The 22,002-nt window shown below is 37.0% G+C and overlaps 4 protein-coding genes across 4 annotated transcripts; 3 read left to right on the plus strand and 1 right to left on the minus strand.

The window, feature by feature from the left end:
- Positions 1–1,650: 1,650 nt before the first annotated feature.
- On the minus strand, positions 1,651–3,395 carry LOC130710638 (uncharacterized). Its single transcript, XM_057559965.1, has 3 exons — positions 3,158–3,395; positions 2,696–2,823; positions 1,651–2,207 (listed from the first exon to the last, which is right to left on the minus strand). The coding sequence occupies exons 1-3, from the start codon at positions 3,313–3,315 to the stop codon at positions 2,152–2,154; spliced, it is 342 nt and encodes a 113-aa protein (XP_057415948.1). The 5' UTR covers positions 3,316–3,395; the 3' UTR covers positions 1,651–2,151.
- Positions 3,396–8,603: 5,208 nt separating this feature from the next.
- Positions 8,604–9,224, plus strand: LOC130712385 (uncharacterized). Its single transcript, XM_057562221.1, has one exon. It carries the CDS (start codon positions 8,604–8,606, stop codon positions 9,222–9,224), a length of 621 nt encoding a protein of 206 aa, XP_057418204.1.
- Positions 9,225–11,443: 2,219 nt separating this feature from the next.
- LOC130712386 (uncharacterized) lies at positions 11,444–12,091 on the plus strand. Its single transcript, XM_057562222.1, has one exon. The coding sequence runs from the start codon at positions 11,444–11,446 to the stop codon at positions 12,089–12,091; it is 648 nt and encodes a 215-aa protein (XP_057418205.1).
- Positions 12,092–15,428: 3,337 nt separating this feature from the next.
- Positions 15,429–19,437, plus strand: LOC130711830 (uncharacterized). The gene is made up of 6 exons (XM_057561590.1): positions 15,429–15,669; positions 16,511–16,591; positions 16,801–16,977; positions 17,919–18,017; positions 18,117–18,362; positions 18,822–19,437. The coding sequence occupies exons 2-6, from the start codon at positions 16,526–16,528 to the stop codon at positions 19,122–19,124; spliced, it is 891 nt and encodes a 296-aa protein (XP_057417573.1). The 5' UTR covers positions 15,429–15,669; positions 16,511–16,525; the 3' UTR covers positions 19,125–19,437.
- The last annotated feature ends 2,565 nt before the right edge of the window (positions 19,438–22,002 follow it).

Genomic DNA, 22,002 nt, shown 5'->3' on the forward strand with positions numbered 1-22,002 from the left:
TTGATCAATTTTGATTTTTGACTAGTGTTAATATGTACAAAATTGCTTATTTACACGGTTGTAGTTCCCACAAATCTGCTTTGTTCCATTTTTAACTAACCAATATGTATAAATGGCCTGATGTTGGAAGTTTGATGTAAACTGTGGAAAACAATGGAGATTGAAGCTATTATGTTGTGACTGTTTTAAGTCTGATGGTTGTTTGTCAGTGATTGTTACGGACTACTCTGAAGGTTGATTGAAGTGCCTCCCGACGTTTTACTTGAAGGACATGTTAAATTATTGTTAAAAAGTATGGCACTGCTTCATTGTTCTGAGGAACTTTGGCTTCATAGTTTTGAGGAGTGTAAGGAGGTGGTTGCTGAGGCTTGGGGGATTGAGGGGGGCCATCTGCCAACCAGACTTACGGAGTTGGTTGCTTCACTTTTTGGTTGCTTCACTTTGTGAATGAGGGAAGACCACTTGGGATCTTTCCGAAAGGGCTTTGCATTGCAGGGAGCGTTTGTAGGCTGGTCAATAAGGGCTTTAGTATGAGGAGGCTCTTTTGGAGGGTAGCAATCTGGAGGTGGAGTTGGATGAGACTTTGGAGTTTGAGGAGGTTAGATGGTGCCAGCGTTGTTGAGCCAGTTGGTTGCATGAGGAAAAAATATCAGCTTCTTTCATAAGAACAGAGGAACATAATTGAACAAAATCTTGATGATGCGGTGTGTTGGTGTGTTGGTTGAGGATGAGGAGGAGATTGCCCAAGCGATAACTAGTTATTTTCAGAATATTTATGTGTCTTCTGGTCCTTCTGGGATTAAGGAGGTTACATCGCTTAGGGCTGGAGGATTTCAGTTTAGCACTTGTCTATTTTGTCATCCCCTTTCACCGGGGAGAAGGTGAAGATTGTGTTATTTCAGATGCACCCTATAAAGGCTCCTGGAATGTATGATATGTTTGTTTTATTTTTTCCAGAAATTTTGGAGTATTGGGGGTGGGAATGTCTCTAGACTTTGTCTTCGAATTCTACATGGGGAGTTTTTGCTAGTCAGTTAAGTGTCTGAGGGTTTGCCCTCAAATCCAATCCAAGTTTTGTTGTACGGGGTGTGGTATTGCCAGAAACCCTAGTCGTCTCATCAACTCCTTCATTCTCCCTTGCTACCCGCCGCATCAAATCCTTCGTTCTCTCTTTCCCAGTCGCACCAAGACCCATCTCCTTATGCCATCAATCAATGATCTTAAGTCCTAACCTTCTCCTTGCGTCGCACAACTTCTCCTTCTCAGATCTCTCGTCATCACAAACATCATGGGATCGTCGAACGTCAACATTCGTGGTCCTTGAGATCGATGAAGAGTTTGGTGAATATGCATGTCATCGCCTTTGTAGATTCCTAATTAAGTCAAGTTTTCTCACCTCAACTTCTTTTCTATTGTAAAGTTCTAATTTTTTTTATCATTGTAAGTTCGTGACATTGTTTTTAATATAAATTCATTGCAATTTATCACAAAATTTGTTGTAACATTTTTTTTAATATAGTTCTGTTGTAAAGTTTTGTTACAGATCTGTTGTTCTTTTCTTCTTTGTGACCATTTAGATCCGGATCTGTTTACCTTCATCTTCTTATTTTATTTTTCAATTATTTTCTGAAAATTTTGATTTGTACATTGATTTGCAGATACTGGAAAAACGAGAAGGTGCGGTTAGACTACAGGCCGGTGCACTTGAATACTCTGGACGATGAGGTTGAAACATTCCCTCCTAAAGCTCGCGTTTACTAATATACTTGCTACACTAATATAATATCACAATATGGATCCCTTAAACGGGTTGTATAACAAAAGATGAAATGGATAAAGTGTTGTTGATGCATGACTTTGATGATAAATGTTTTATCATCAATGTCGAACTGATCTATTAATCCACGGCATCCTCATGTTACAATGTCTGTTCGAACGTGAGTAGATGTATGAATGTGCTCTGAGGTATTATTGTGTTGACTGTAATAAAAGTTGAAGAGCTTCATTATAATCTCAATGTATCATAGCTTAATTACATAAATGCCTTTGCCTAAATTAATAACAATGTATCATAGCTTAATTACATAATATCACAATGTATCATAGCTTCATTATAATATCACAATGTATCCTAGGCATTGTGGCTTATTTTTAGTGTCTTGTGTTTTTCTTCTCCTTCGACTCATTTACCTGCGTCTTGTCATAAGCTTCAAAAGAAACAAAAATCATTAGTTAATTATTAGACCACCTCTCTTTTTTTCCCCTTCATTTCACTCCCAATTGAAGACAAGAAGTTAATATGAATGAGAGAATTGACATTAAAAGGTGTTCGTATTTGAAAAGAGAAAATTATTGATGCATATGAGTGTCTGATATCCAATAATTGTTTGTCAAGTAAGAAAAATATATTTCAAATTTAGTCAAAATTAAGATAAAAATCATAAACTAAAGTTAACTTCAATAGGGAAAATTGACATAAAAGGGTGTTTGTAGTTGAAAACAGAAAATGGTTGACGCATTCTCATGATCAGTGTAAAGTCTTTTTACATGCATTGCCATTCAATAATTGTTTGACATGTCAGAAAATATATTTTAAATTTAGTCAAATTAAAATAATAATCAGATAATTGATTCTAAATATGTGGGCTGAATCAGTGTTAGTTTATCAAAATTAAACTCATTTGAAAATACAAACCTGGGTGATTTTCATGGATGAACTTATCCATCTCAATTTTTGACTTTGCATTATTTCCACCATTTCCCCCTTCAAATCCTTTTTCATCTGACCTCTGAGCATACCCTCCCGCAGATGAATTCACATCCCTACACAATATTTATTTTTTTTTATTTTTAATGTAAATGATCAACTCCATGACCTTGAGGCCTTGAATTAACTAAATAAATTAATGCCTGAATAATATTATGTACCATATTGATTTCAAAAAAAAATAAAGTATTATGTACCATACAATTTTTAACATTTGATATTAGTAAATCTGGGATATACTCTACAGTAACACAGAAATCAATAAATTTACCACTGTAAAACTAATTACAACACTGTTTTTGGAGCATGCATTTATAACAAATGATACTCATCCAAGGTAAATTAGTATTTCCCCTTTTGATGGTTTTCAGAAGAAATATTAGAACTCACTCTGCAGATTTTTCACTTGGTTTCTGAGTCTTATCCAAAGTATTATGAGAGTGGGTGCAGAATCTTAGTGGAGAAGTTGATCCTCTACCAAGGTTGGAAAAGAGAGATCGTGGAAGCCATGCGTGTGTTCGAAGATTTTTTATCATGTGAAACATCATTTTTTCTGTGTGAAATATTTGAAACTTGTAGCTCTAAGTTAAAGTTGAACATGGATCAATATTATTATGGTTATGAGGACTTGAAGGGATGAGTTTATGGTTAGCATAAAAATGGTTGCGTGTTTTAAGCTTTATGCTTACGACTATTTCAAGACAAGATGTTGGTAATGGTAGATCAAACCCAACAAATGGCACGTCCTCATCACCATTAGGCTCAGGAAGGGCCATGAAGAGCAAACATAAAATTTTATTGATTAATAAAATAAAATCTATAAAAAAAAGTCAAAGGTGTTGGTGGATTCCTATATATTAATTAAATGAAGTTGATGAAAACTGCGAGTTGATACACACGCTCACGGCTCACGGTTATTTACCATTTTATTTGAAGTATAGTTTTCACTTTTCACTCTTTTTACTTATTTGTGAATATACATTTTAGGGCTATCCAATCACATCACGTAAAAGGAAGTACTTTACTAGTACCTTGATAGATATGTTTTCTGTGAAGTATTAACCACCAATATTGTTTGGCTGGGTATCGATGAATAATTGAATATCATATATACTAACAATTGCTACTTTATTTCTCAATTAATGTGTGTCAGTTTTCTTATCAAGAAGAACTTGTGGATTTCAAGTTTATTGGCTTAAATTTTCCTTTGGCTAGAGTGCCCACTAGAAGAAATGCTTCATTTTGCTTCCCGTACTATTTATTTAGTACTAAAAGTCATTTCAATTCTATAGGATTTAAAAAATATGGAAAAGTATGAGATTTTTTATTTCACTTAGCGATGAACATATATTTACGTACTGACGACCGATGAGGACAATACATATGACTTTCTAGACATTGGTAAGACTTTATTACCGACAACTTTTAAGGTTTACTGACGACTTTTGACCATTATTAATTATGAGTTATCTTATAGTAAATATAAGCTCTCAACTTTGATGCGTTCATCGTGATCTATATATACAAATATATGTATGTTTATATGCAATGACTAGACCAAAAATTAGGATATTCTAGGAAAATAAAACTTTCATCGAAAATAAGCAAATTTTAAGACCTTCATAAAAGTCTCAGAGAATTGAGAATAATCAATTTTATAATCTTATTCTTAATGGTTCTCACCTAATGACCTAATACATTTTGTTATGTTAGTGGAAGTTGATTAATTTCTTGAATTTGATATTGGTTATAGAATCTACTGATCAAAATAGGATTGTTAGTCAATATAACACCTGGACATATTACAACATTCTTTGTTAATCATCTAAGAAGTTAATAATTAGGTTAGTTGATCGTTGATGTTCTCATTAGGGAACTAGTGATTAAAATAAGAACTGGTATTGACGAAGTCAAGCATGCATAGGGCAGTGTTTGTATGTTTAATCATAGAATATTGAAGAGTTAGATCGGTGAAAATGATTCCAACACTTTTCTCATATTGTTTTCAACCCTTTTTAAGTCTTCGCTTGTCTTAAACTTCAAACTGGTTACCAAACAACTATCAATCATTTGAAAAACTTCATTGTTTAAGTCAAGTAACTATTAAACGACATTGTATTATTAGTCAATTATCTGAACACGACAACCCGATATAGGTTTTACTACAATAAAATTTTGATTTTATTCTTATAAGCAATACAACTCAATGAATGAATCTTAATGTGATGAAGTATATATGGTAGTTATGCATGCACGATCCCACCATTTCCATGCATAGACTTTCTCCGGTGGATCTTAATGTGAATGAACATCAAATAATTAAAAAGGAACACACCTCGTCATGATTGTTAACGACGACGCCCTTATATTCTATCTCCCACCGACAATATATGAAAAATGAAATGAAATTATATAGTAGTAGTATTATTAAGAATAAAATTATTACAATAATGAATTAAAAAAAACGAAAAAGTTAAAAATATTTAAAAAAGAAGCTTCAATTGGTTATTTCCGATTAACTATAATTTATTTTTACTTTTTAAATTAAAAAATTTACAATAAAAATATTTGAAATTGAGCTACAGAAGCTCTAAAATCCAATAATGTATGTTTTTTATGGCTTAATCAGATTTCCAATCCTCTTAACTTTTAGTCACCCCACCAGCGTTCCAAGTCGTACAAAAAAAAAACCAATGTCTGTATCATAACATATGCCAAAAAAGAAAGTCTTGTATCATAAAAATATGCCAATACTATAGCCCCCTCCCCCCACCCCAAAGAAATGCCATTCAATATTGAATATGATACTCTAACTGTAAATGAAGACTGATAATGAAGCAAGAGATTCATGTCTCCAAGTCTAATTAAAGTGCTAATTTGTTAAGTAGGTGGAGAAGAGACATATTAATAAGTGAAGCAGAGACTCATAATGAAGAAAGAGATTATTAGAGAGAAAGGGTAGCAGCAACTAGCAACAGACTTTGCGGATCTTATTGTAAATGACTTGAATCTTATATATTTTGCAAAGTGAGGTTAGATTGAGGAAATTTACCATGTATCTCGAGAAGCTTCTTTGTGGATGCTCTAGAAAAGCTGAAATTAAGAGGAAAAAGAGCTTTATGAGCTCGGTATTAATCCCGGCCTGTTTGTTTTCATTTTAACGCTGTAATCATAAACTTGTATCAATGAAGTTTTGTGTTCTTTCCCATTAAAAAACATAAGCTTTGTGTTTGTTAAAAAATAAAGGGGCAGGAATATATATACTTTTAAAATGTCAAGAAATGATAAAAATATGTTATATAATAGATATTATCTGATAATGATAATGGTAGATATCACCTTGATTTAAGAATTCTTATTCTCATATATGTAAAAGTATCTGAGACATTATAATGTGTGGAGTGATGTTGTGTTTAAAATACACACACAATTAAGAGAAAGTGCACTCTATTACATAAGTAGTAGGGAAGAATCCCGATTATCGAACCCAAGGACCAGTGGCGGATCCAGGACCCGGGGTCAGGGGTTCAAATTTTTCAAATGTGTTCATCGGTAAAAATATAATTAAAAACAACTTTAATATGTTTATACATATAGGCATGAGTTTCCCATTATGAGAGAGAAAGGTAGAGAGAGAGAGAGAGTGGTAGGGTAGAAGAAGGCGGAATCAAGAGTGGTGCAATGCAATGGAGAGAGCGTCGGACCAGAAGTACGACGGCGGAAAGGGGTCATATCACCACGTTTTTCTTCTCCCATTTTCCAGAGGGATGGAAGAAGACACAGTTATGGGAGGTATTCCAACGTTGGGGGAAGGTGTGGGATATATTTTTACCAGAGAAGAGAGACAAACGGGGAAGAAGATTCGAGTTTGTCCGATTTCTAAATGTCAAGGACCCGAAGGCTTTAATGACAAGTCTGGACCAGCTCTGCCTGGAAGGCGTGAAGATGCGTGTTAACCTCCCAAGGTTCCATGCTGAACAGAGGAGACTTGATACTTAGAGGGGAACCTTTGAGGTGAACAAGGAGGATTTGATCTCTCCAGGAAAGTCGCGGTGTGTGAGGATCTCTCCAGATGTATCCTATGCTCAGGCTGTTACTGGGATCCAACGATCCATCAGTCCAGGAAGATCTGATTACAAACAGAACAATCTACAGAGAAGCACCCGTCTGCATCCAACCTCAAATGGAAAGTTGGATGAAAGAGTCAGTAAGGAGTTCAGGCTTGCAAATGTCTTCCAAGCAGAGGAGAAGATTGGGAGATGGCTGCAAAATAGTTTGATAGGGAGGTTGCGGGAGCCTGAAGGAACTCATCGGGTGCAGGACGCTTTTATCCTTGATGGGGTGCACACCGTAAAAGTGAGGGCCTTATGGGATGATCTCTTGCTATTCACTGGTGAAGAAGGGCGGAACTTGAGTGATGCAATCCAAAGCTGTGAATGGATTCAAGCTAACATCGTTTCCCTTAAGCCTTGGAGTCCGGAGGCGGTGCCAATATGCAGGGTGGTCTGGCTGAGATGTTTGGGCCTGCCACTCCATCTTTGGACCAAGAGCTGCCTAGCTAAGGTGGTTGATTCGGTGGGCAGTCTTCTAGAATTTGACGAAAACATTGAAGACCTTGTTCACTTGGAGTATGCTCACGTCAAAATTCGTACCTCAACACCCATTCTGATTAATGTTTTCAAGAGGGTGCAAATCAATGGCGTTTGGTACGGATTACGGTTGATGGAGGAGATGGGATTAAAGGGCAGAATTTACGTTGGAGGCTCAAGCACACAGGGAGAAGAGGACGACTTATCGTCTGCTTGGTCTTACGGCGGTAGGACGTCGATCAGGTCGGAGTCCGAAGGTTTGGGGGACGACGGTTGGCAAGGAGGATCGGTGGGTGACGTGGGGAAGAGCAGAGATGCAGAAACACATGTGGGGGCCATGATTTCAGAAGGTTGTGCTACTTTAAACGAGACAGAGGGTGACAATCTCGGGGTGGTAAATGAATCTTTCTATGCTGAGGTAGAATGTCGACGTCTTGAGGAAGTGGGACAGAGTGTAGCAGATGATGAAAGAGACAAGAACCAAGTCAACGTGCGGCTGGAAAATGCTAAAGAAAACCTAGTAAAGGTTGGGGGACTTAGTGAGGTAGAACGGGTGGGCCAAGAAAGTGGGCCTCAATCAGGGGCTGACCCAATCTCGCTGTTATTGAGAGATGGGACCCAGAAGAAGCTTGTGGATGGAGCGGGTCTTGGATCCATAACATTGGATCAGTGTGAAAATATGATATCACGCACTGGCCCGGCCCTACCGTCCCCTCATCAATTAACTTCTCCAATTGCTGCTTCCTGGCCACAAACAGTCACGATAAAACATAACAATGTTTCTTTTTGGAGACCGTGAATGCAACACGACCTGAAGATGAAGGAGATAGCGTAGGAGCTTCAAGTGAGTCTCGGGATCTCAGCAAGGGGGAGAACGGTGCGTGTGATTGGCACCAGCACAAGAAGAAAACGACGAAGACGAAAAGGAGCAGATTGAGAAAATCCATTAACCCTGGCAGAAAGGAGCAGAGGCGTGAAGCAATAATTAGAAGGAAAAAGGTTAGAGCCTTGGCTCCCTCTCTTTCTAATACGTTGTCTGATAATGGTATAAAACTTTGCAATCGTCGTTTTTGGATTAAAAGTAATGAGGAGGAAGCAAGAACATTATGGCAAATTGGAAAGAAGATGGGGGTGGTTTGTGAAAGGGATGAGGAGACGGTTGTCAGGCAACTAACAGAGATGGAACAACGATATCAGGCACTGGCCAACCCATTTCATGCTGATGTAGGGTATGCAATTGGAATTTAATGATAATACTAAGTTATAATGTGCGTGGTTTGGGGGGAGGAGTGAAGTGGAGGGCTATCAAAGATTTGATAGCGAGGGAGAGGGTGGAGATGGTACTGTTGCAGGAAACCAAGCTTCAGGTTGTGGATCAGAGGCAGTGCGTTAGCCTTTGGGGTGATTCTAATTGTGATTGGCGCTATACTCCGGCTGTAAATAGTTCAGGAGGGTTATTATGTATTTGGAGCAAAGATGCTTTCACAATTCAGAACTGTGTATTAGGCCAGAATTTCATTCTCTTAGCTGGCTTGTGGAAGGAGCGAGCCAATAATTGCGTTATTGTAAATGTTTATGCACCTTGTGACTTGGAAGCAAAAAGGGAACTTTGGCGGGGGATCCAAGACCTGAAACAAATTTGTCCTGTGGCCTCTTGGTGTATTGGGGGAGATTTTAATGCGGTTAGAACATCGCTTGAGAGGAGGGGGGAGGCAATTAGTCAGACCTATGGGCGTAGAGAATCTGATGAGTTTAACTCTTTTATTATTCAGATGGAGTTGTTCGATATCCCTATCCTTGGAAAACGTTTTAAGTGGTTTCGGCCGAATGGCAAGGCGATGAGTCGACTTGACAGATTTCTGATTTAACATGACTGGCTTGAGAGTTGGCCGGAAAGCACTCAACATGTGCTTGACCGGGATTTCTCTGATCATTGCCCACTCCTCTTGCGGTGTTCTTATACTGATTGGGGGCCTAAACCGTTCCGCACTCTAAATTGTTGGTTGATGGATGCTAGATTCAAAGGTTTTGTAGAGAAAGAATGGGGGGAGTTGAATGTTCAAGGGTGGAGCGCTTTTGTCTTAAAAGAGAAATTTAAGGCGTTGAAAGCGAGATTGAAAGTGTGGAATAGGGAGGTGTTTGGGGAAATAAAAAAGAAGAAGGAGACATTGGTGGGGGAGATGGCGGTCCTTGACAAAAAGAGTGAAGAGACAGGGTTGACTCTAGAGGAGTGCGCAAAGAGGAAGGAATTGCTTGGTGAGTTATGGAGGGTATCTAGATACCATGAATCGATCCTCCATCAAAAGTCCCGAGTTAAATGGTTAAAGGATGGTGACCGAAATTCAAAGTTTTTTCACTCTTATGTGAATTGGCGTAGGCGCATAAACAACTTGGTGGGCCTCAATGTAAATGGAAGTTGGGAGGAAAGGCCAGTTGAAGTAAAGAAAGTGGTAAAAGATTTCTTTGAGAATCGTTTCAAAGTTTTGGATCGTTCAATGGTGAAACTTGATGGGGTGCCATTTAGAACCATCTCTAATGCTGATAATACTTGGTTGTGTGCTACCATGGATCCTGAAGAAGTTAGAGCGGCAGTTTGGGATTGTGATGGGGACAAAAGCCCGGGCCCGGATGGGTTCAACTTCCAATTCATAAAATCTTTCTAGCATTTATTGAGAGATGATGTCCTCAGTTTCGTTGATGAATTCTTTAACCATTGTGCTTGGCCTAGAGGAAGCAATTCATCTTTTATTGCTCTAATCCCGAAATGTGACTCTCCGCAAGGTCTTAATGAATATAGGCTGATCTCTCTTGTTGGCTGTATGTATAAGATTGTTGCTAAGATTCTAGCAAACAGGCTCCGAGCGGTCCTTCCTGGTGTAATTGGCGAAGAGCAATCAGCATTCTTAGAAGGGAGGAGCATGATGGATAGCATAGTGGTGGCAAATGAGATGATCCATGAGGCTAAATGTAAGAAGAAGGGATCGATGATTTTCAAGGTAGATTTTGAGAAAGCGTATGATTCTGTGCGGTGGGATTTTCTTGCGTACATGATGAAGCGCATGAACTTCGATGATAAGTGGATAAGGTGGATCGAGAGTTGTTTAAGCTCGGCTAGTATTTCAGTGCTTGTGAACGGTAGCCCGAGTGTGGAGTTCAAGATGGAGAGGGGTCTTAGACAAGGGGATCCGCTGGCTCCGTTGCTTTTCCTTATCGTGGCAGAAGGCCTCAATGGTATGTTTCAACAAGCAATCTGTGGTGATCAGTATAAGGGGTATAAATTTGGGGGGGTTTCCATGCTACAATTTGCGGATGATACACTTTTCTTTGGAGAAGCGACAATTCAGAATTCTCTGACAATTAAAAGTGCTCTAAGATGCTTTGAAATGGTTTCGGGCTTGAAGATAAATTTTCACAAAAGTAAGCTCGCAAGCATCGAGATTATGGAGCGGGAAACTAGGAGGTTGGCTGACCTTTTGAATTGTCGGATCATGAAGGTCCCTTTTACCTATTTAGGATTGCCGGTGGGAGGTAATCCAAGGAGGATTGGCTTTTGGGACCCTGTGGTTGCTAAGCTCAGAGGAAGGCTCTCACAATGGAGGCAAAAGTCTCTTTCTTTTGGAGGCCGGATTACTTTGATCATGAGTGTTCTTTCGGCTCTCCCGCTCTTCTATTTGTCTTTCTACAAGATGCCACAAGGAGTTCTCAACAAATGTAAAAAGATAATGAGGGCTTTTCTTTGGGGAGGATCGGAGGGTGGGAACAAAGTGGCTTGGGTTAAATGGGAAATAGTTTGCAAACCAAAGGAGCTTGAGGATTGGGGTTGAGGGATTGGAGCGATTTCAACAAAGCTCTTTTAGGGAAATGGAGATGGAGGATCCTCAATGAGACAAAGAGTTTATGGGTTCGTGTGCTTAGAGCAAAATACTCTATCCCCGTTCCGCATAATCATGTGGGTGTTGAGGGCAAATTTTCACCTTGGTGGAAGGATATATTACACACCTGTTTTGGGAATGATGATGGTTCTTGGTTTGATCTAAACCTGAATCTGAGGATGAGAGAAGGAAGAATAGTGAGATTTTGGCATGACATGTGGGCGGGTCAAGAACGGCTCAAAGACAAATTTACGAGGCTTTTTCAGCAACAAGCAACTGTTTTTGCCATGGGATTTTGGGACAATGGAAGCTGGACATGGTCGTTCCAATGGCGTAGAACAATCTTGCCTAGAGAGGAGGAAATTATCCAGGAATTTCTCTCCTTCTTACATCAAGTCACTCTAGTTGAAGGACGAATTGATAAATGGATATGGAAGGCGGCTGAGGAGGGCTCATACACAGTAAAATCTGCTTTTGAAGTGATGCAAGACTTAGAGTTAGAGGAACCGATTCCGGTGTTCCTTGAATTATGGAAAGGGGCAGCACCTTCCAACGTGCTAGCTTTCGGGTGGCGAGTTTTTTGGGGCCGGGTGCAAACAAAAGTAAACTTGCAAAGAAGGGGGATTATTACAAATGGGGAGAATACCTCATGTGCCTTTTGTCAGGAGACGGAAGAATCCCTAAATCACCTCCTCCTCTTGTGCCCTTTTTCTCACCAAGTGTGGTCCTTATGTCACCGATGGCTAGGAGTTCTGACTGCACTTCCAGATTGTGTTTCAGTGCATTTCTTGCAGTTTGGCAATGATTTTCGCACTCTAAAACAGCAGGGTCTGATGAAGACAGTTTGGCTAGCAATAGCATGATCGTTATGGTTACATAGGAACAAAATTGTGTTTAAGAATTATCACAAGGATGCAGCAGTTGTTATAGAGTTAGCTCAATTGAGAGCTTGGAATTGGATAAGGGTGAGAAACAAGAACTTCAATTATTCAATTTATGACTGGATCTCACAACCGAGATTGTGCTTGGAGAACCTGTGATCTCAGACTTGGATTGAGGGCTGTGGTTTTGATTATGTGTGTGCCTCTTTGCTGTCATATGAAGGAGCAAGTGTGGAATTGTTTTGCTGTTTTTTGAGTCACAAAATCTGGTTTATGCTGCTGTTTTTTCCGCCCTGCTGGTTGTGTTATCAGAAGCAGTATTAGATTTTGTCATTAGGCTCTCAGTGAGTGGAATTAGGTACTGTAGGTGTCTATTTAGAGGTAACATGTGAATATGTCTTTCTTTCTTTTGTTTCCATGTTTTTGACATGTTGTAACTGGTTTGGAGTACACCTAGTACTTCTATATTAATACATCTTTTCTTTGCTGATAAAAAAAAAATATGTTTATACATGAAAAATTATACAAGTCATAGTTGTGCAAATAGGTGAGTCTTTGGTATAAATAGGTGCAAAACTTAGTCTACTAGTATAATTTAAAATTTTCAGGGGGCTCAAAAAAAATTATATAGAAAATTAAGTGCAATTTTTTTTTTTCAGGGTGTTCAAATGAACCCCCTCACTTATACATAGGTATGCCCCTGCAAGGGACAAGGCATGAATACTTGGTTTTAAAGGAAGGGTTCATTGTTTAGGGAATTGAAAGGTTGTCTGATGTTTATCATCATGTAAGAATTAAAGAAATCAATTAAAATAAGGAAGACTTCAAAGATAAAGAAGCTCAAGGTTACGGTAATAATTGAAGATCCCCCAAATTTGTATATTCTATCTATGATTTCTATGAAAGCCAACTATACCTCTTAAAAAATTAACTCATCGCCAGGTTATTATTCATTGTCTTACCCAAATTTACTACCTAACAAGAAACCTTCATGCAAGCATGATCAAACAAATAAGCATGCAGCACAAAAAGGTTAGCTAACATAAATTTCACTATCTAAGCATAGGCTATTTGAAAGCATACGAAACTAATCCTAAAACCTCCGCCAAGAGGGAGTTATTATTACTTACCTACGCTCGATTCTTTCACGGTTCATTTAAATTAACCCTTCTGTCAATAGTGAATTAACCACTAAGATGTATACCACGGTTGATCAAACCGCGACATAATTAAATCAAAGAAGAAATATCAATCACGAATGGAAACTAAATAATAAAATATATAAACAGTGTCCACATCATCAATTACATTGTGATGAAAGGGATTTTAATGAAAATAAGGTTTCCTCCACTAACTATTATCAAATCTCTTTCACGACTCAATCAGAGCATAGTATCAGGTTATTTCATTTCCATATGAATTGTGTTGCTACATACTAGGAAGATGAGAAAAACAATAAAGATAACATGAAAAGAACATGATAGATGTGAAAGAAGAAAACATACATAGGAAGAGATTTCGCTTGATTCACCACTTGTTCTCAACCATTATACTCATACAAGATAGATTTAACATTCAAGATGCCGATAAGAGCTATTCACCAACTAATTCCTTAGCTAGGTAAACCTACCCATTGGAATCCTAGCCTTAATTCCTTAAGTCCTAGTAATAACAAAAGGAACTTTATAATATAAATCTACTAGATGAGACATACCCAAAGCTTTGTTTCTATCCCAAGATGTTCATATATATTCAGATGGATGAAATCTAAGACTGTCACTCATAAGATCCCTAACTCCTAACTAGATAATCATATCTTAGCGGTGAGTATTCCGACTGTCACTCGGTTCATACCTCATTCCCAACTCATGATATTATTACCTAAGGGTTAATGTCTCTCATTGTCACCTAGAAAACCTCAACCCTACCCAAATACAAACATTTTCCCGGATGACTAACGTAAATGGCGATTCCTCTTATTTACTAAACTCACACCAACTTTCTAATTGTCATGTAAGCCATGAAAATCATCAAAGGGGCAATTGATACATGAAGCACAAAGAGAATTGACAAACCTAAGACATATGTGTCTCTCCCCTTTTATGAACTAAGCATACAACAATCAATATCAATCTTCCAAATGTTCATGAATCATTGAAGCTCTTATAACACTAATTGACCAAAAGAAGCATTAAGCATGGAAAGGAACTCCAAACAAAGAAAATTCATAATTATAATTGTATAAAAGTATATTGAACAAGAGTGAATCAAATTACATTACAGAAACGTAAACAACATACATAGAAGGAAAGAGAGGAAAGATGAAGCCCAAGGTAGATTAGAGACATGGCCTTCCGGATGAGCTGTCACCTTCCTCCATGGAGCTCAAGCACCACATCCAAGGGCTCAACCTTCATCTCCACAAAGCAGACCTTTCAGCTCTAGAGAACCTCCTGATTAGGTGTAGAAATGGTTCTAAGTTCCTCCAAAAAAACTCATCTAAGAAATGACAAAATCCCTATTTAGAGTTTACAATGACCATCCACGCATGTGTGTGGCCTCCTCCACGCACATGCGTGGGCAAAACGTAAATTAAAGCCACCAAGTCGGTTCACCATGCATGTGGCCTAGTGGCACACATGCATGGGTTATGTCAGGTTCACCACGCATCATAATATCCTCTATTTAATTCATGTGAAGAGAGAAATAAACACAAAATTTCAACTTAAGAGAATTAAAACTGAGAGGATCCTGATCTCATTACATCATTTGTCTCTATCTTGCTCATTTCTTTATTTACTTGCTTTCTTCTTATCATAACAATATTTAATAAATGATTAAATATTTTTTTTCAATTACGCATTTTTTTTGTCATTAATAGATGTCATTACTTGTTCGGGAAATAATTACATATTCCTCCTAATAAATATTTCTTCTGAGATTCAAACTTATGTCATCATCGTAACGCGGTTCAGATTCACACTTATGACTTAACTTGAGAAATTCAAGAGAGAAAAATAAGCAAGAAAAAAAAATGAATTTATAGAAAAGATAAAATACATTTTTTTTAAAGTGAGAAAAGATAAAATACATAATAAAAAGTAAATTTAATTAGCATCCTTTTTTGTAGTTTTTTAATTTAAAGTTAATTAGAATATAAGAGAATAATAAATCCAATTGTTTTTCGATGTATCAAAAAATAAATCCAATTAAATATTTATGTAAAATTATTAGTAATATATAATTATTAAAATAACTTCCTTAATTGTTGGATCAGAGGTGTTTTTAAAAAACAAAAATGGAACTCATGGTCATGAAGCTGATGTATTAAAAGGGAAAAGACAAGCTGAGGTTCACTACCACCTATACGCACTCTCTCTCTCTCTGTGTCTTCTTCCTCCCTCCATCGCTCTCTGTTTCCGTCACGCGATTTGATTCATCGATCATCCCAATTCTCAAATCTCAACTGAAAGTGACAAAACACCGCCACAACCCCACTCTCCAAATATATATACCTCACTTTCAACTCATAATTACGCTCTCACTCGCTCTCTCTCCAGGTTCATCATCTTCTTCTTCTGTTATTTTTATTCATTCCTCTCAATTCACACTCGATTCGATCCATTTCACCATCACAATTTCTGCATTTTTTTCATTGTTTAATTAATTACTCGTCAGAATCAGATTCAAAACGTTTTATCATTCGCCGATTGTGTATAATTTTTCCATTTTAGATGATTGATTATTTTGCTTTTAGTCAACGCTACTGTGTTTTTTTGGTCAAAATTGGGGTTTGAGAGTGTGAATTGAGGATCGGTTTTACAAGAGAATGAAAAATTGAGGGTGGAATAGTTGGGTTGACTGTCACGTGTTCAGGATAGGGGTGGGGTGGGTAGCTCACATGGTTGAGCTAAGGGTAATTGCAGGTGAAGGAACCCTCACCCTGAGGAGAGATAATTTGGACTAATTTACTAACAACTAACATTTGCCTATAAAAAAACGTGTTCAGGTTAGGCAGCTGGTGAGGGTGAAATCGGTTTTTTTGTCGTTGTTCTCAAAAATCTGTGACTTTTGAGCTGGTGTTTTGGTACAGACTTTGATTTGAGACAGTTTTTGGTGCATTCAATTTGTTAGGTTTGGTTTCAATTCCTAATTAGGAGATGCTATTCTATTCTATTCTATGCATGTGATGTGATTCAGTGAAGTAGACAGTACAGGTGGAGTTATTTCAATTGGAAATGCTATCCATTTTTTATGGACATGAAATGCTTAGTAGTTATTTCTGAATTTTTTATTATTTTCTTCTTTTGTTTCATTTCACCTTCTGGGGTGGTTTCTGTGATATTGTAAATGTTAGGTTTGAAAAGGAACATGAATCTTATTTGATGATTTCTTCCACAGGTTTTGGGAGTCAACATGTTCCTTCTTAGAAGGCAAACCCAGAATCAGCAGGAGAATGGTCCCGCGCAACAAGATGCAAAGGTAAATTTCAATTTGTGTTTGACATTGTTTGTTGATTCAATTTGCAGCTAAGTGTTCTTAGAAATTCAATATTTATCTTGAAAAACCACAAAAAAAAAGAGAGGTGGTGATTTTGATGATGGGGAGTTTTATTGTTTGTCTACATGAATGAACACGTTCACACGATGCTGTCTTTTATGAGCACTAAGTGGCACCACATTTACATACAGGTTGCTGAACTCAGAGAAGCTCTTGGGCCACTTTCTGGGCGTCGATTAAAGTACTGCACAGATGCATGTCTAAGGAGATATCTGGAAGCACGGAACTGGAATGTTGATAAATCCAAGAAAATGCTGGAGGAAACACTCAAGTGGAGGTCAACTTATAAGCCTGAGGAAATTCGTTGGGTTAGTTTCATTTATTCCAGTTTTGGACCTTGCATGTTCAATTTAGTATGCCAGAAATGAAGTTGGTGGTGGTGAACTTGTCATCATTGTAATATTGATCTATGTCAAACAATTTGGCGAATCAATGATGATTAGTGGTCATAATAGTGCAGAATCTTCTGGAGTTCTGATATTCATCATCTTGTGTTTTACTTTTGTTGGGTTGAGATAATGGTTTGTGTATTTTTCTGTTCTTTGTTGTGACAACTAACTAACCCAATTCATTTTTTCATCATGTTTCTCCTATATTGTCCTTTTATTTTATAATCTGCTGCGGAAAACTAATCTGTAGTCTATACCACGGACATATCTAGTTTTCTTGGAGAAACATAAAATTCTTGGACTGTAAATCATTACTTTTATATTAGATTACTCATATATAAGGACAATATGCATCTAAATTCCAAAATGTCAAAATTGAGTTGTAGAGTTGTACTTTTGAGATTGATTTAGATCACACATTGTCTTTAGAGTACATGTTTCAAAATTAAGATAATATGATACTCTTTGTATGTGTTAAATATTTGCATAGCTTGCTAGGATGGCTTCATCAACTGTACTCTTTGGATGGATATTTATCTTTCATGTATTATAAACCTATATTTTACTATTACAAAAACAATATAAATTAATTTATGTGTTTTTGAAATTTCTATGCATGGTATAACAGTCTCAATAACCATGTGGTCTATGGTATGATTCATGTTATCCCTATTCTTCTAATAAAATATTGAATTTCGGCCCCAGGGGTGGCTAGGCTTATGCAATTACCATACTTCAAACCCAAATGGTTCTTGTGTGAGGGGACATGTTATAATTAAAATGGTGTCTTCATCTAATAGCCTAAGTCTTTTAGATAGGTAATTCATGACATTTACAATTGAATGATTTCCTACATTTAGGCTGAAGTAGCACATGAGGGTGAGACAGGCAAAGTCTCCAGAGCTAACTTTCATGATCGACTTGGGAGGACTGTGCTTATTTTGAGGCCAGGAATGCAGGTTTGAACTAGGATGTAGCACTTTAATTAAGGATATATTCAGTTAAGAAGGCTCCTTGTACATAACTGGATAACTTCTTTTAATCTGTTTCTTTGACAGAACACAGCATCACCAGAAGATAATATCAAGCATTTAGTCTATCTACTGGAAAATGCGATCCTTAATCTTTCTGAAGGGCAAGAACAAATGTCGTGGTTGATAGATTTCACTGGATTTTCACTTGGTACAAATCTCTCTCCTAAAACAGCTCGTGATATTATTCACATTTTGCAAAACCACTATCCAGAAAGGCTTGCTATTGCGTTTCTGTTTAATCCACCAAGAATATTTCAGGCTTTCTATAAGGTTTGTTCTCCTGCCCAACAAGTGATTTTTGTTCTGCTTCTTTGTTCCATGCCTATCTAGATTATCTAGTCTTTAGAGGGTAGGTTAAATAGCATGATTGTGGTTTCTTTCATTAATATTTTACTTCTATAGATCATGCAGTACTTGGCTAATCCTGTTAGTGTCATTTTGTTCTGTATCACCCTTCATTTTAGAACATTTGATAACAGTCAATATTCAAATCTATCATTTCACTAGATCAGGAAAATTCGGTTGGCTTTCAGCACAATAGTTTCAATTAGAATTTTCAATCATATGCCACTATTCTCATTCTCTTAGGGGATGGGGGCAGGATTTTGTATAATATAGGTTTTAGTCAACTTCTAATGCTTTGATAGTGCTGAATTTGTGCTTGGATTATGAGTTCTTAACACTTCTATCTCCCGTTTCACAAATTTGAAGTTACTTTCATTTTGATAGGCCGTCAAATACTTCCTTGATCCCAAGACAGCCCAGAAGGTGAAGTTTGTTTATCCTAATAATAAGGACAGTGTGGAGCTGATGAAATCACTCTTCGACATAGATAATCTTCCTAGTGAATTTGGAGGAAAAGCTACTCTAAAGTATGACCATGAAGAGTTCTCACGATTAATGACTGAGGATGATGTGAAGACTGCCAAGTACTGGGGGTTTGATGATGACAAGCCCTTCACCACAATGAATGGGCATATTGGGGCAGAGGTAGCACCAGAACCCGTGCCTGTTACGCCAGTAGTTGGTTGAGTAATTTTTCATATTGTAGTTGTTATCATAGAATTAAGTAACTATCTACATGTCTGAGCCCAGAAGGAACCGAAAATTTAGTGACTAATTTGAGGAGATGAATAAGCAGTATTTTGTTTCTTCCAACTTTTAACTTTGCAGTTGAGACTTTTCTATCAATCGTCACCTTCAAGGCAAGCTGACTGCAACTCTGATTTGATGTTCCAATTATGTATCTATCAATTCCTCTAAACTCTGCAAAGTGAAGTTCTTCTCAGTTCTCATCTTAAAGGTTCAGCAGACCTTGTTATATGAAGTTTTGGTTTTATCTCTCTTCACAGTTCACTCAAAAATTAGGTACAACTTTTTTATCTGACTGTCGTATGAAATTTTGATTCATAAGGATCTATTCCCAGAAGTAGTACCACCTTGCGACGCTGATAAAGCAACCACCTTGAGACACCGATACAATGGTTTTGTTTGGCTACAAGTGTAGGAAGCAATCAATCACACTCCATGCCTAGCAGTTAAACCCGCAAGCATTAATTTCATAAATCCTAACCCTTGTTGGGAACCTCCCCCTTGTTGATGCCTTAATTCTAAAACATAAGTTAGCAACTTAGCACCATATAAATTTATTACGTTAAGGCTTTTTTGTATTAAGGAAGAAATGGAGTGGAAGGAGGAAAAAAATTTGGTACAAAAATTGGAAGGAGGAAATGATCCCTTGTTTGTATTATACTATTATTCAAAAGATGATGAGATCCAATGAAAAGAATGGAATGTGTTCCATCATGTTCCATTGCTTTCTCTTATTTTTATTTCCCTCCAATTTGAGAGAAATGGAATGGAGCAAAGAACTACTAATTTCATAAAATTATAAACATACACATCTACCACCACACCCATTCATGGAAAATATGCACATTCCTCGGAGATGCTACCTGATTAAATGAAAGGTGAAAATATACGAGCTTTTGGGGTAATATGAGTCGAAGAGATGATATGATTGAACTTACTCAAAATTAGATACTTTTTATTAATTATATTTTTATTTAAAAAATGAGTATTTTAACCCTACAACTTTCCGGCCAAAATTTACAACTTATTTACCTAGGACTTTGAGTTTTAGAAAATGTAGCATCTCGACCTTTTTTTAATTTGATTTCTAAACTTAAATTTTAAGTTAAAGATAAGTCATTACAAAGTTGAAATTCGTTGAGGATTGTTCTCAGAGTTACACGACAATCTTCGGAAGACTGATAATTAATCAATCATCAATGAGGATCTAGTGAGTTTAGGGTATGTAATATTAATCGTCTAACTTTGTCAACAAAACTAAATTATTATGTGCACTTTAAGTACAACATATGGGGGTGTGCTGCGATCCTCAAGGATGCCCAAGGCAACTAGCTATCTGGCCATTGAGATTGGATTAAAGCATGCTTCGCAATACTGTGAGTACCATCATGTTTTGGGCCAAGAATGCAATCGCACGAGTAGGGATGCCAATGGGTAGGGTTTGGGTAGGGTACTATAGTACCCATCCCCATACCCACGTTTTTAAAAAGTACCTGTACCCGTCCCCATAACCGCGTGGGTAGCAACCCGAATGTCCGTCACCGTACCCTGTGGGTACCTATATGCCTGTACCCGTACCCGTTACCCACAATTTAGCTAGCGAAAATTTAACTTTCTTCATTAAAAAATCAAAATATAAATTTTATTATAAAATAAAAAGCATAAATTAAAAATACAAACGATCATCCGAATGTTTAAGAAGTAAAATCATTGGAATAGGTATAAATTTTATATAAGAAAATAAGCGAGAGTTGAAGCTTTAAATTTATAAATTTAGATTATTAATAAACTCCTAAAGTTGTCGGTTAATAATTTATTTTAAAAATAAGTGAGAATAATTATGAACTGTATATATAATATTAAGACTTCACTTACGTATTTTTTAAAAGAAGTTAGGAAGTTATACTTTAAGTTTATTAAAATATACTACTAATTATGTGTATGTATATGTATAATATCTGTGCGGGTATGGGGCGGGTTGGGTACTATAGTGCCTATACCCGCACCCGTACCCATTAATTTTTGCGGGTATTTACCCATACCCAACCCCATACCCATATAGCGGGTTTTTACCCTACCCATTGTGGGTATTTTTTGCGGGTACTCAATGGGTATTGGACCTATTGCCATCCCTACGCACGAGCCAAGGCCATCCTCACCTGAGATTGGGAGGTGAAGGTCGACTACATTCAGAGGGAGAATAACAACGCAACTGATTTATTAGCACAACAAGCTTGTAGGGAGTGCTCACCCCGTCGTTTTTGAAGACTTCCTCCTTCCACAATTATTGACTTTCTATGTCTAGATGTTGTAGCTCAGTTTCTCGTTAAAAAAACTATAATTTTGCCCATATATTATACCCTTGATGTATGATTGGTTTTTTTTTCTTCAAAAACTAAAAAATTATGTACACTTTAAGTATTAAATTGAAGTTTGTTTAATAAAAGTTGGTTCGGAAGATGGATTAAAGAAACTATTTTTTATTCAATGTCATATATGATTAAATGAAGTGAAATTGTGATTTCCGCATAGAGAAAAGGTTGCAGGCATCTTTCTTTGAAGCAAGTTATGAAGGTTCATATGAGATTAATATTCTTTTAAAAATCACCAATTCATTTCATCAATATGTAACAAAAATAATCATTACTTCTATTTTGGTAATGACTTTTGAGTCTGTAATATCATAATAAAAAGTTCAAAGTCGGATTACATATGTTAAATTTACTTTTTAGGTAAAGTTTAGAAGGGTTTTAAGTCATTATCGTGAGCTAAGATAAGGTGTTTATATATATCAGCTTATAGATTAAAACAACATCAA

Source organism: Lotus japonicus, chromosome 4 (genome assembly GCF_012489685.1).
Source record: "Lotus japonicus ecotype B-129 chromosome 4, LjGifu_v1.2".
Taxonomy (NCBI): Eukaryota; Viridiplantae; Streptophyta; class Magnoliopsida; order Fabales; family Fabaceae; genus Lotus; species Lotus japonicus.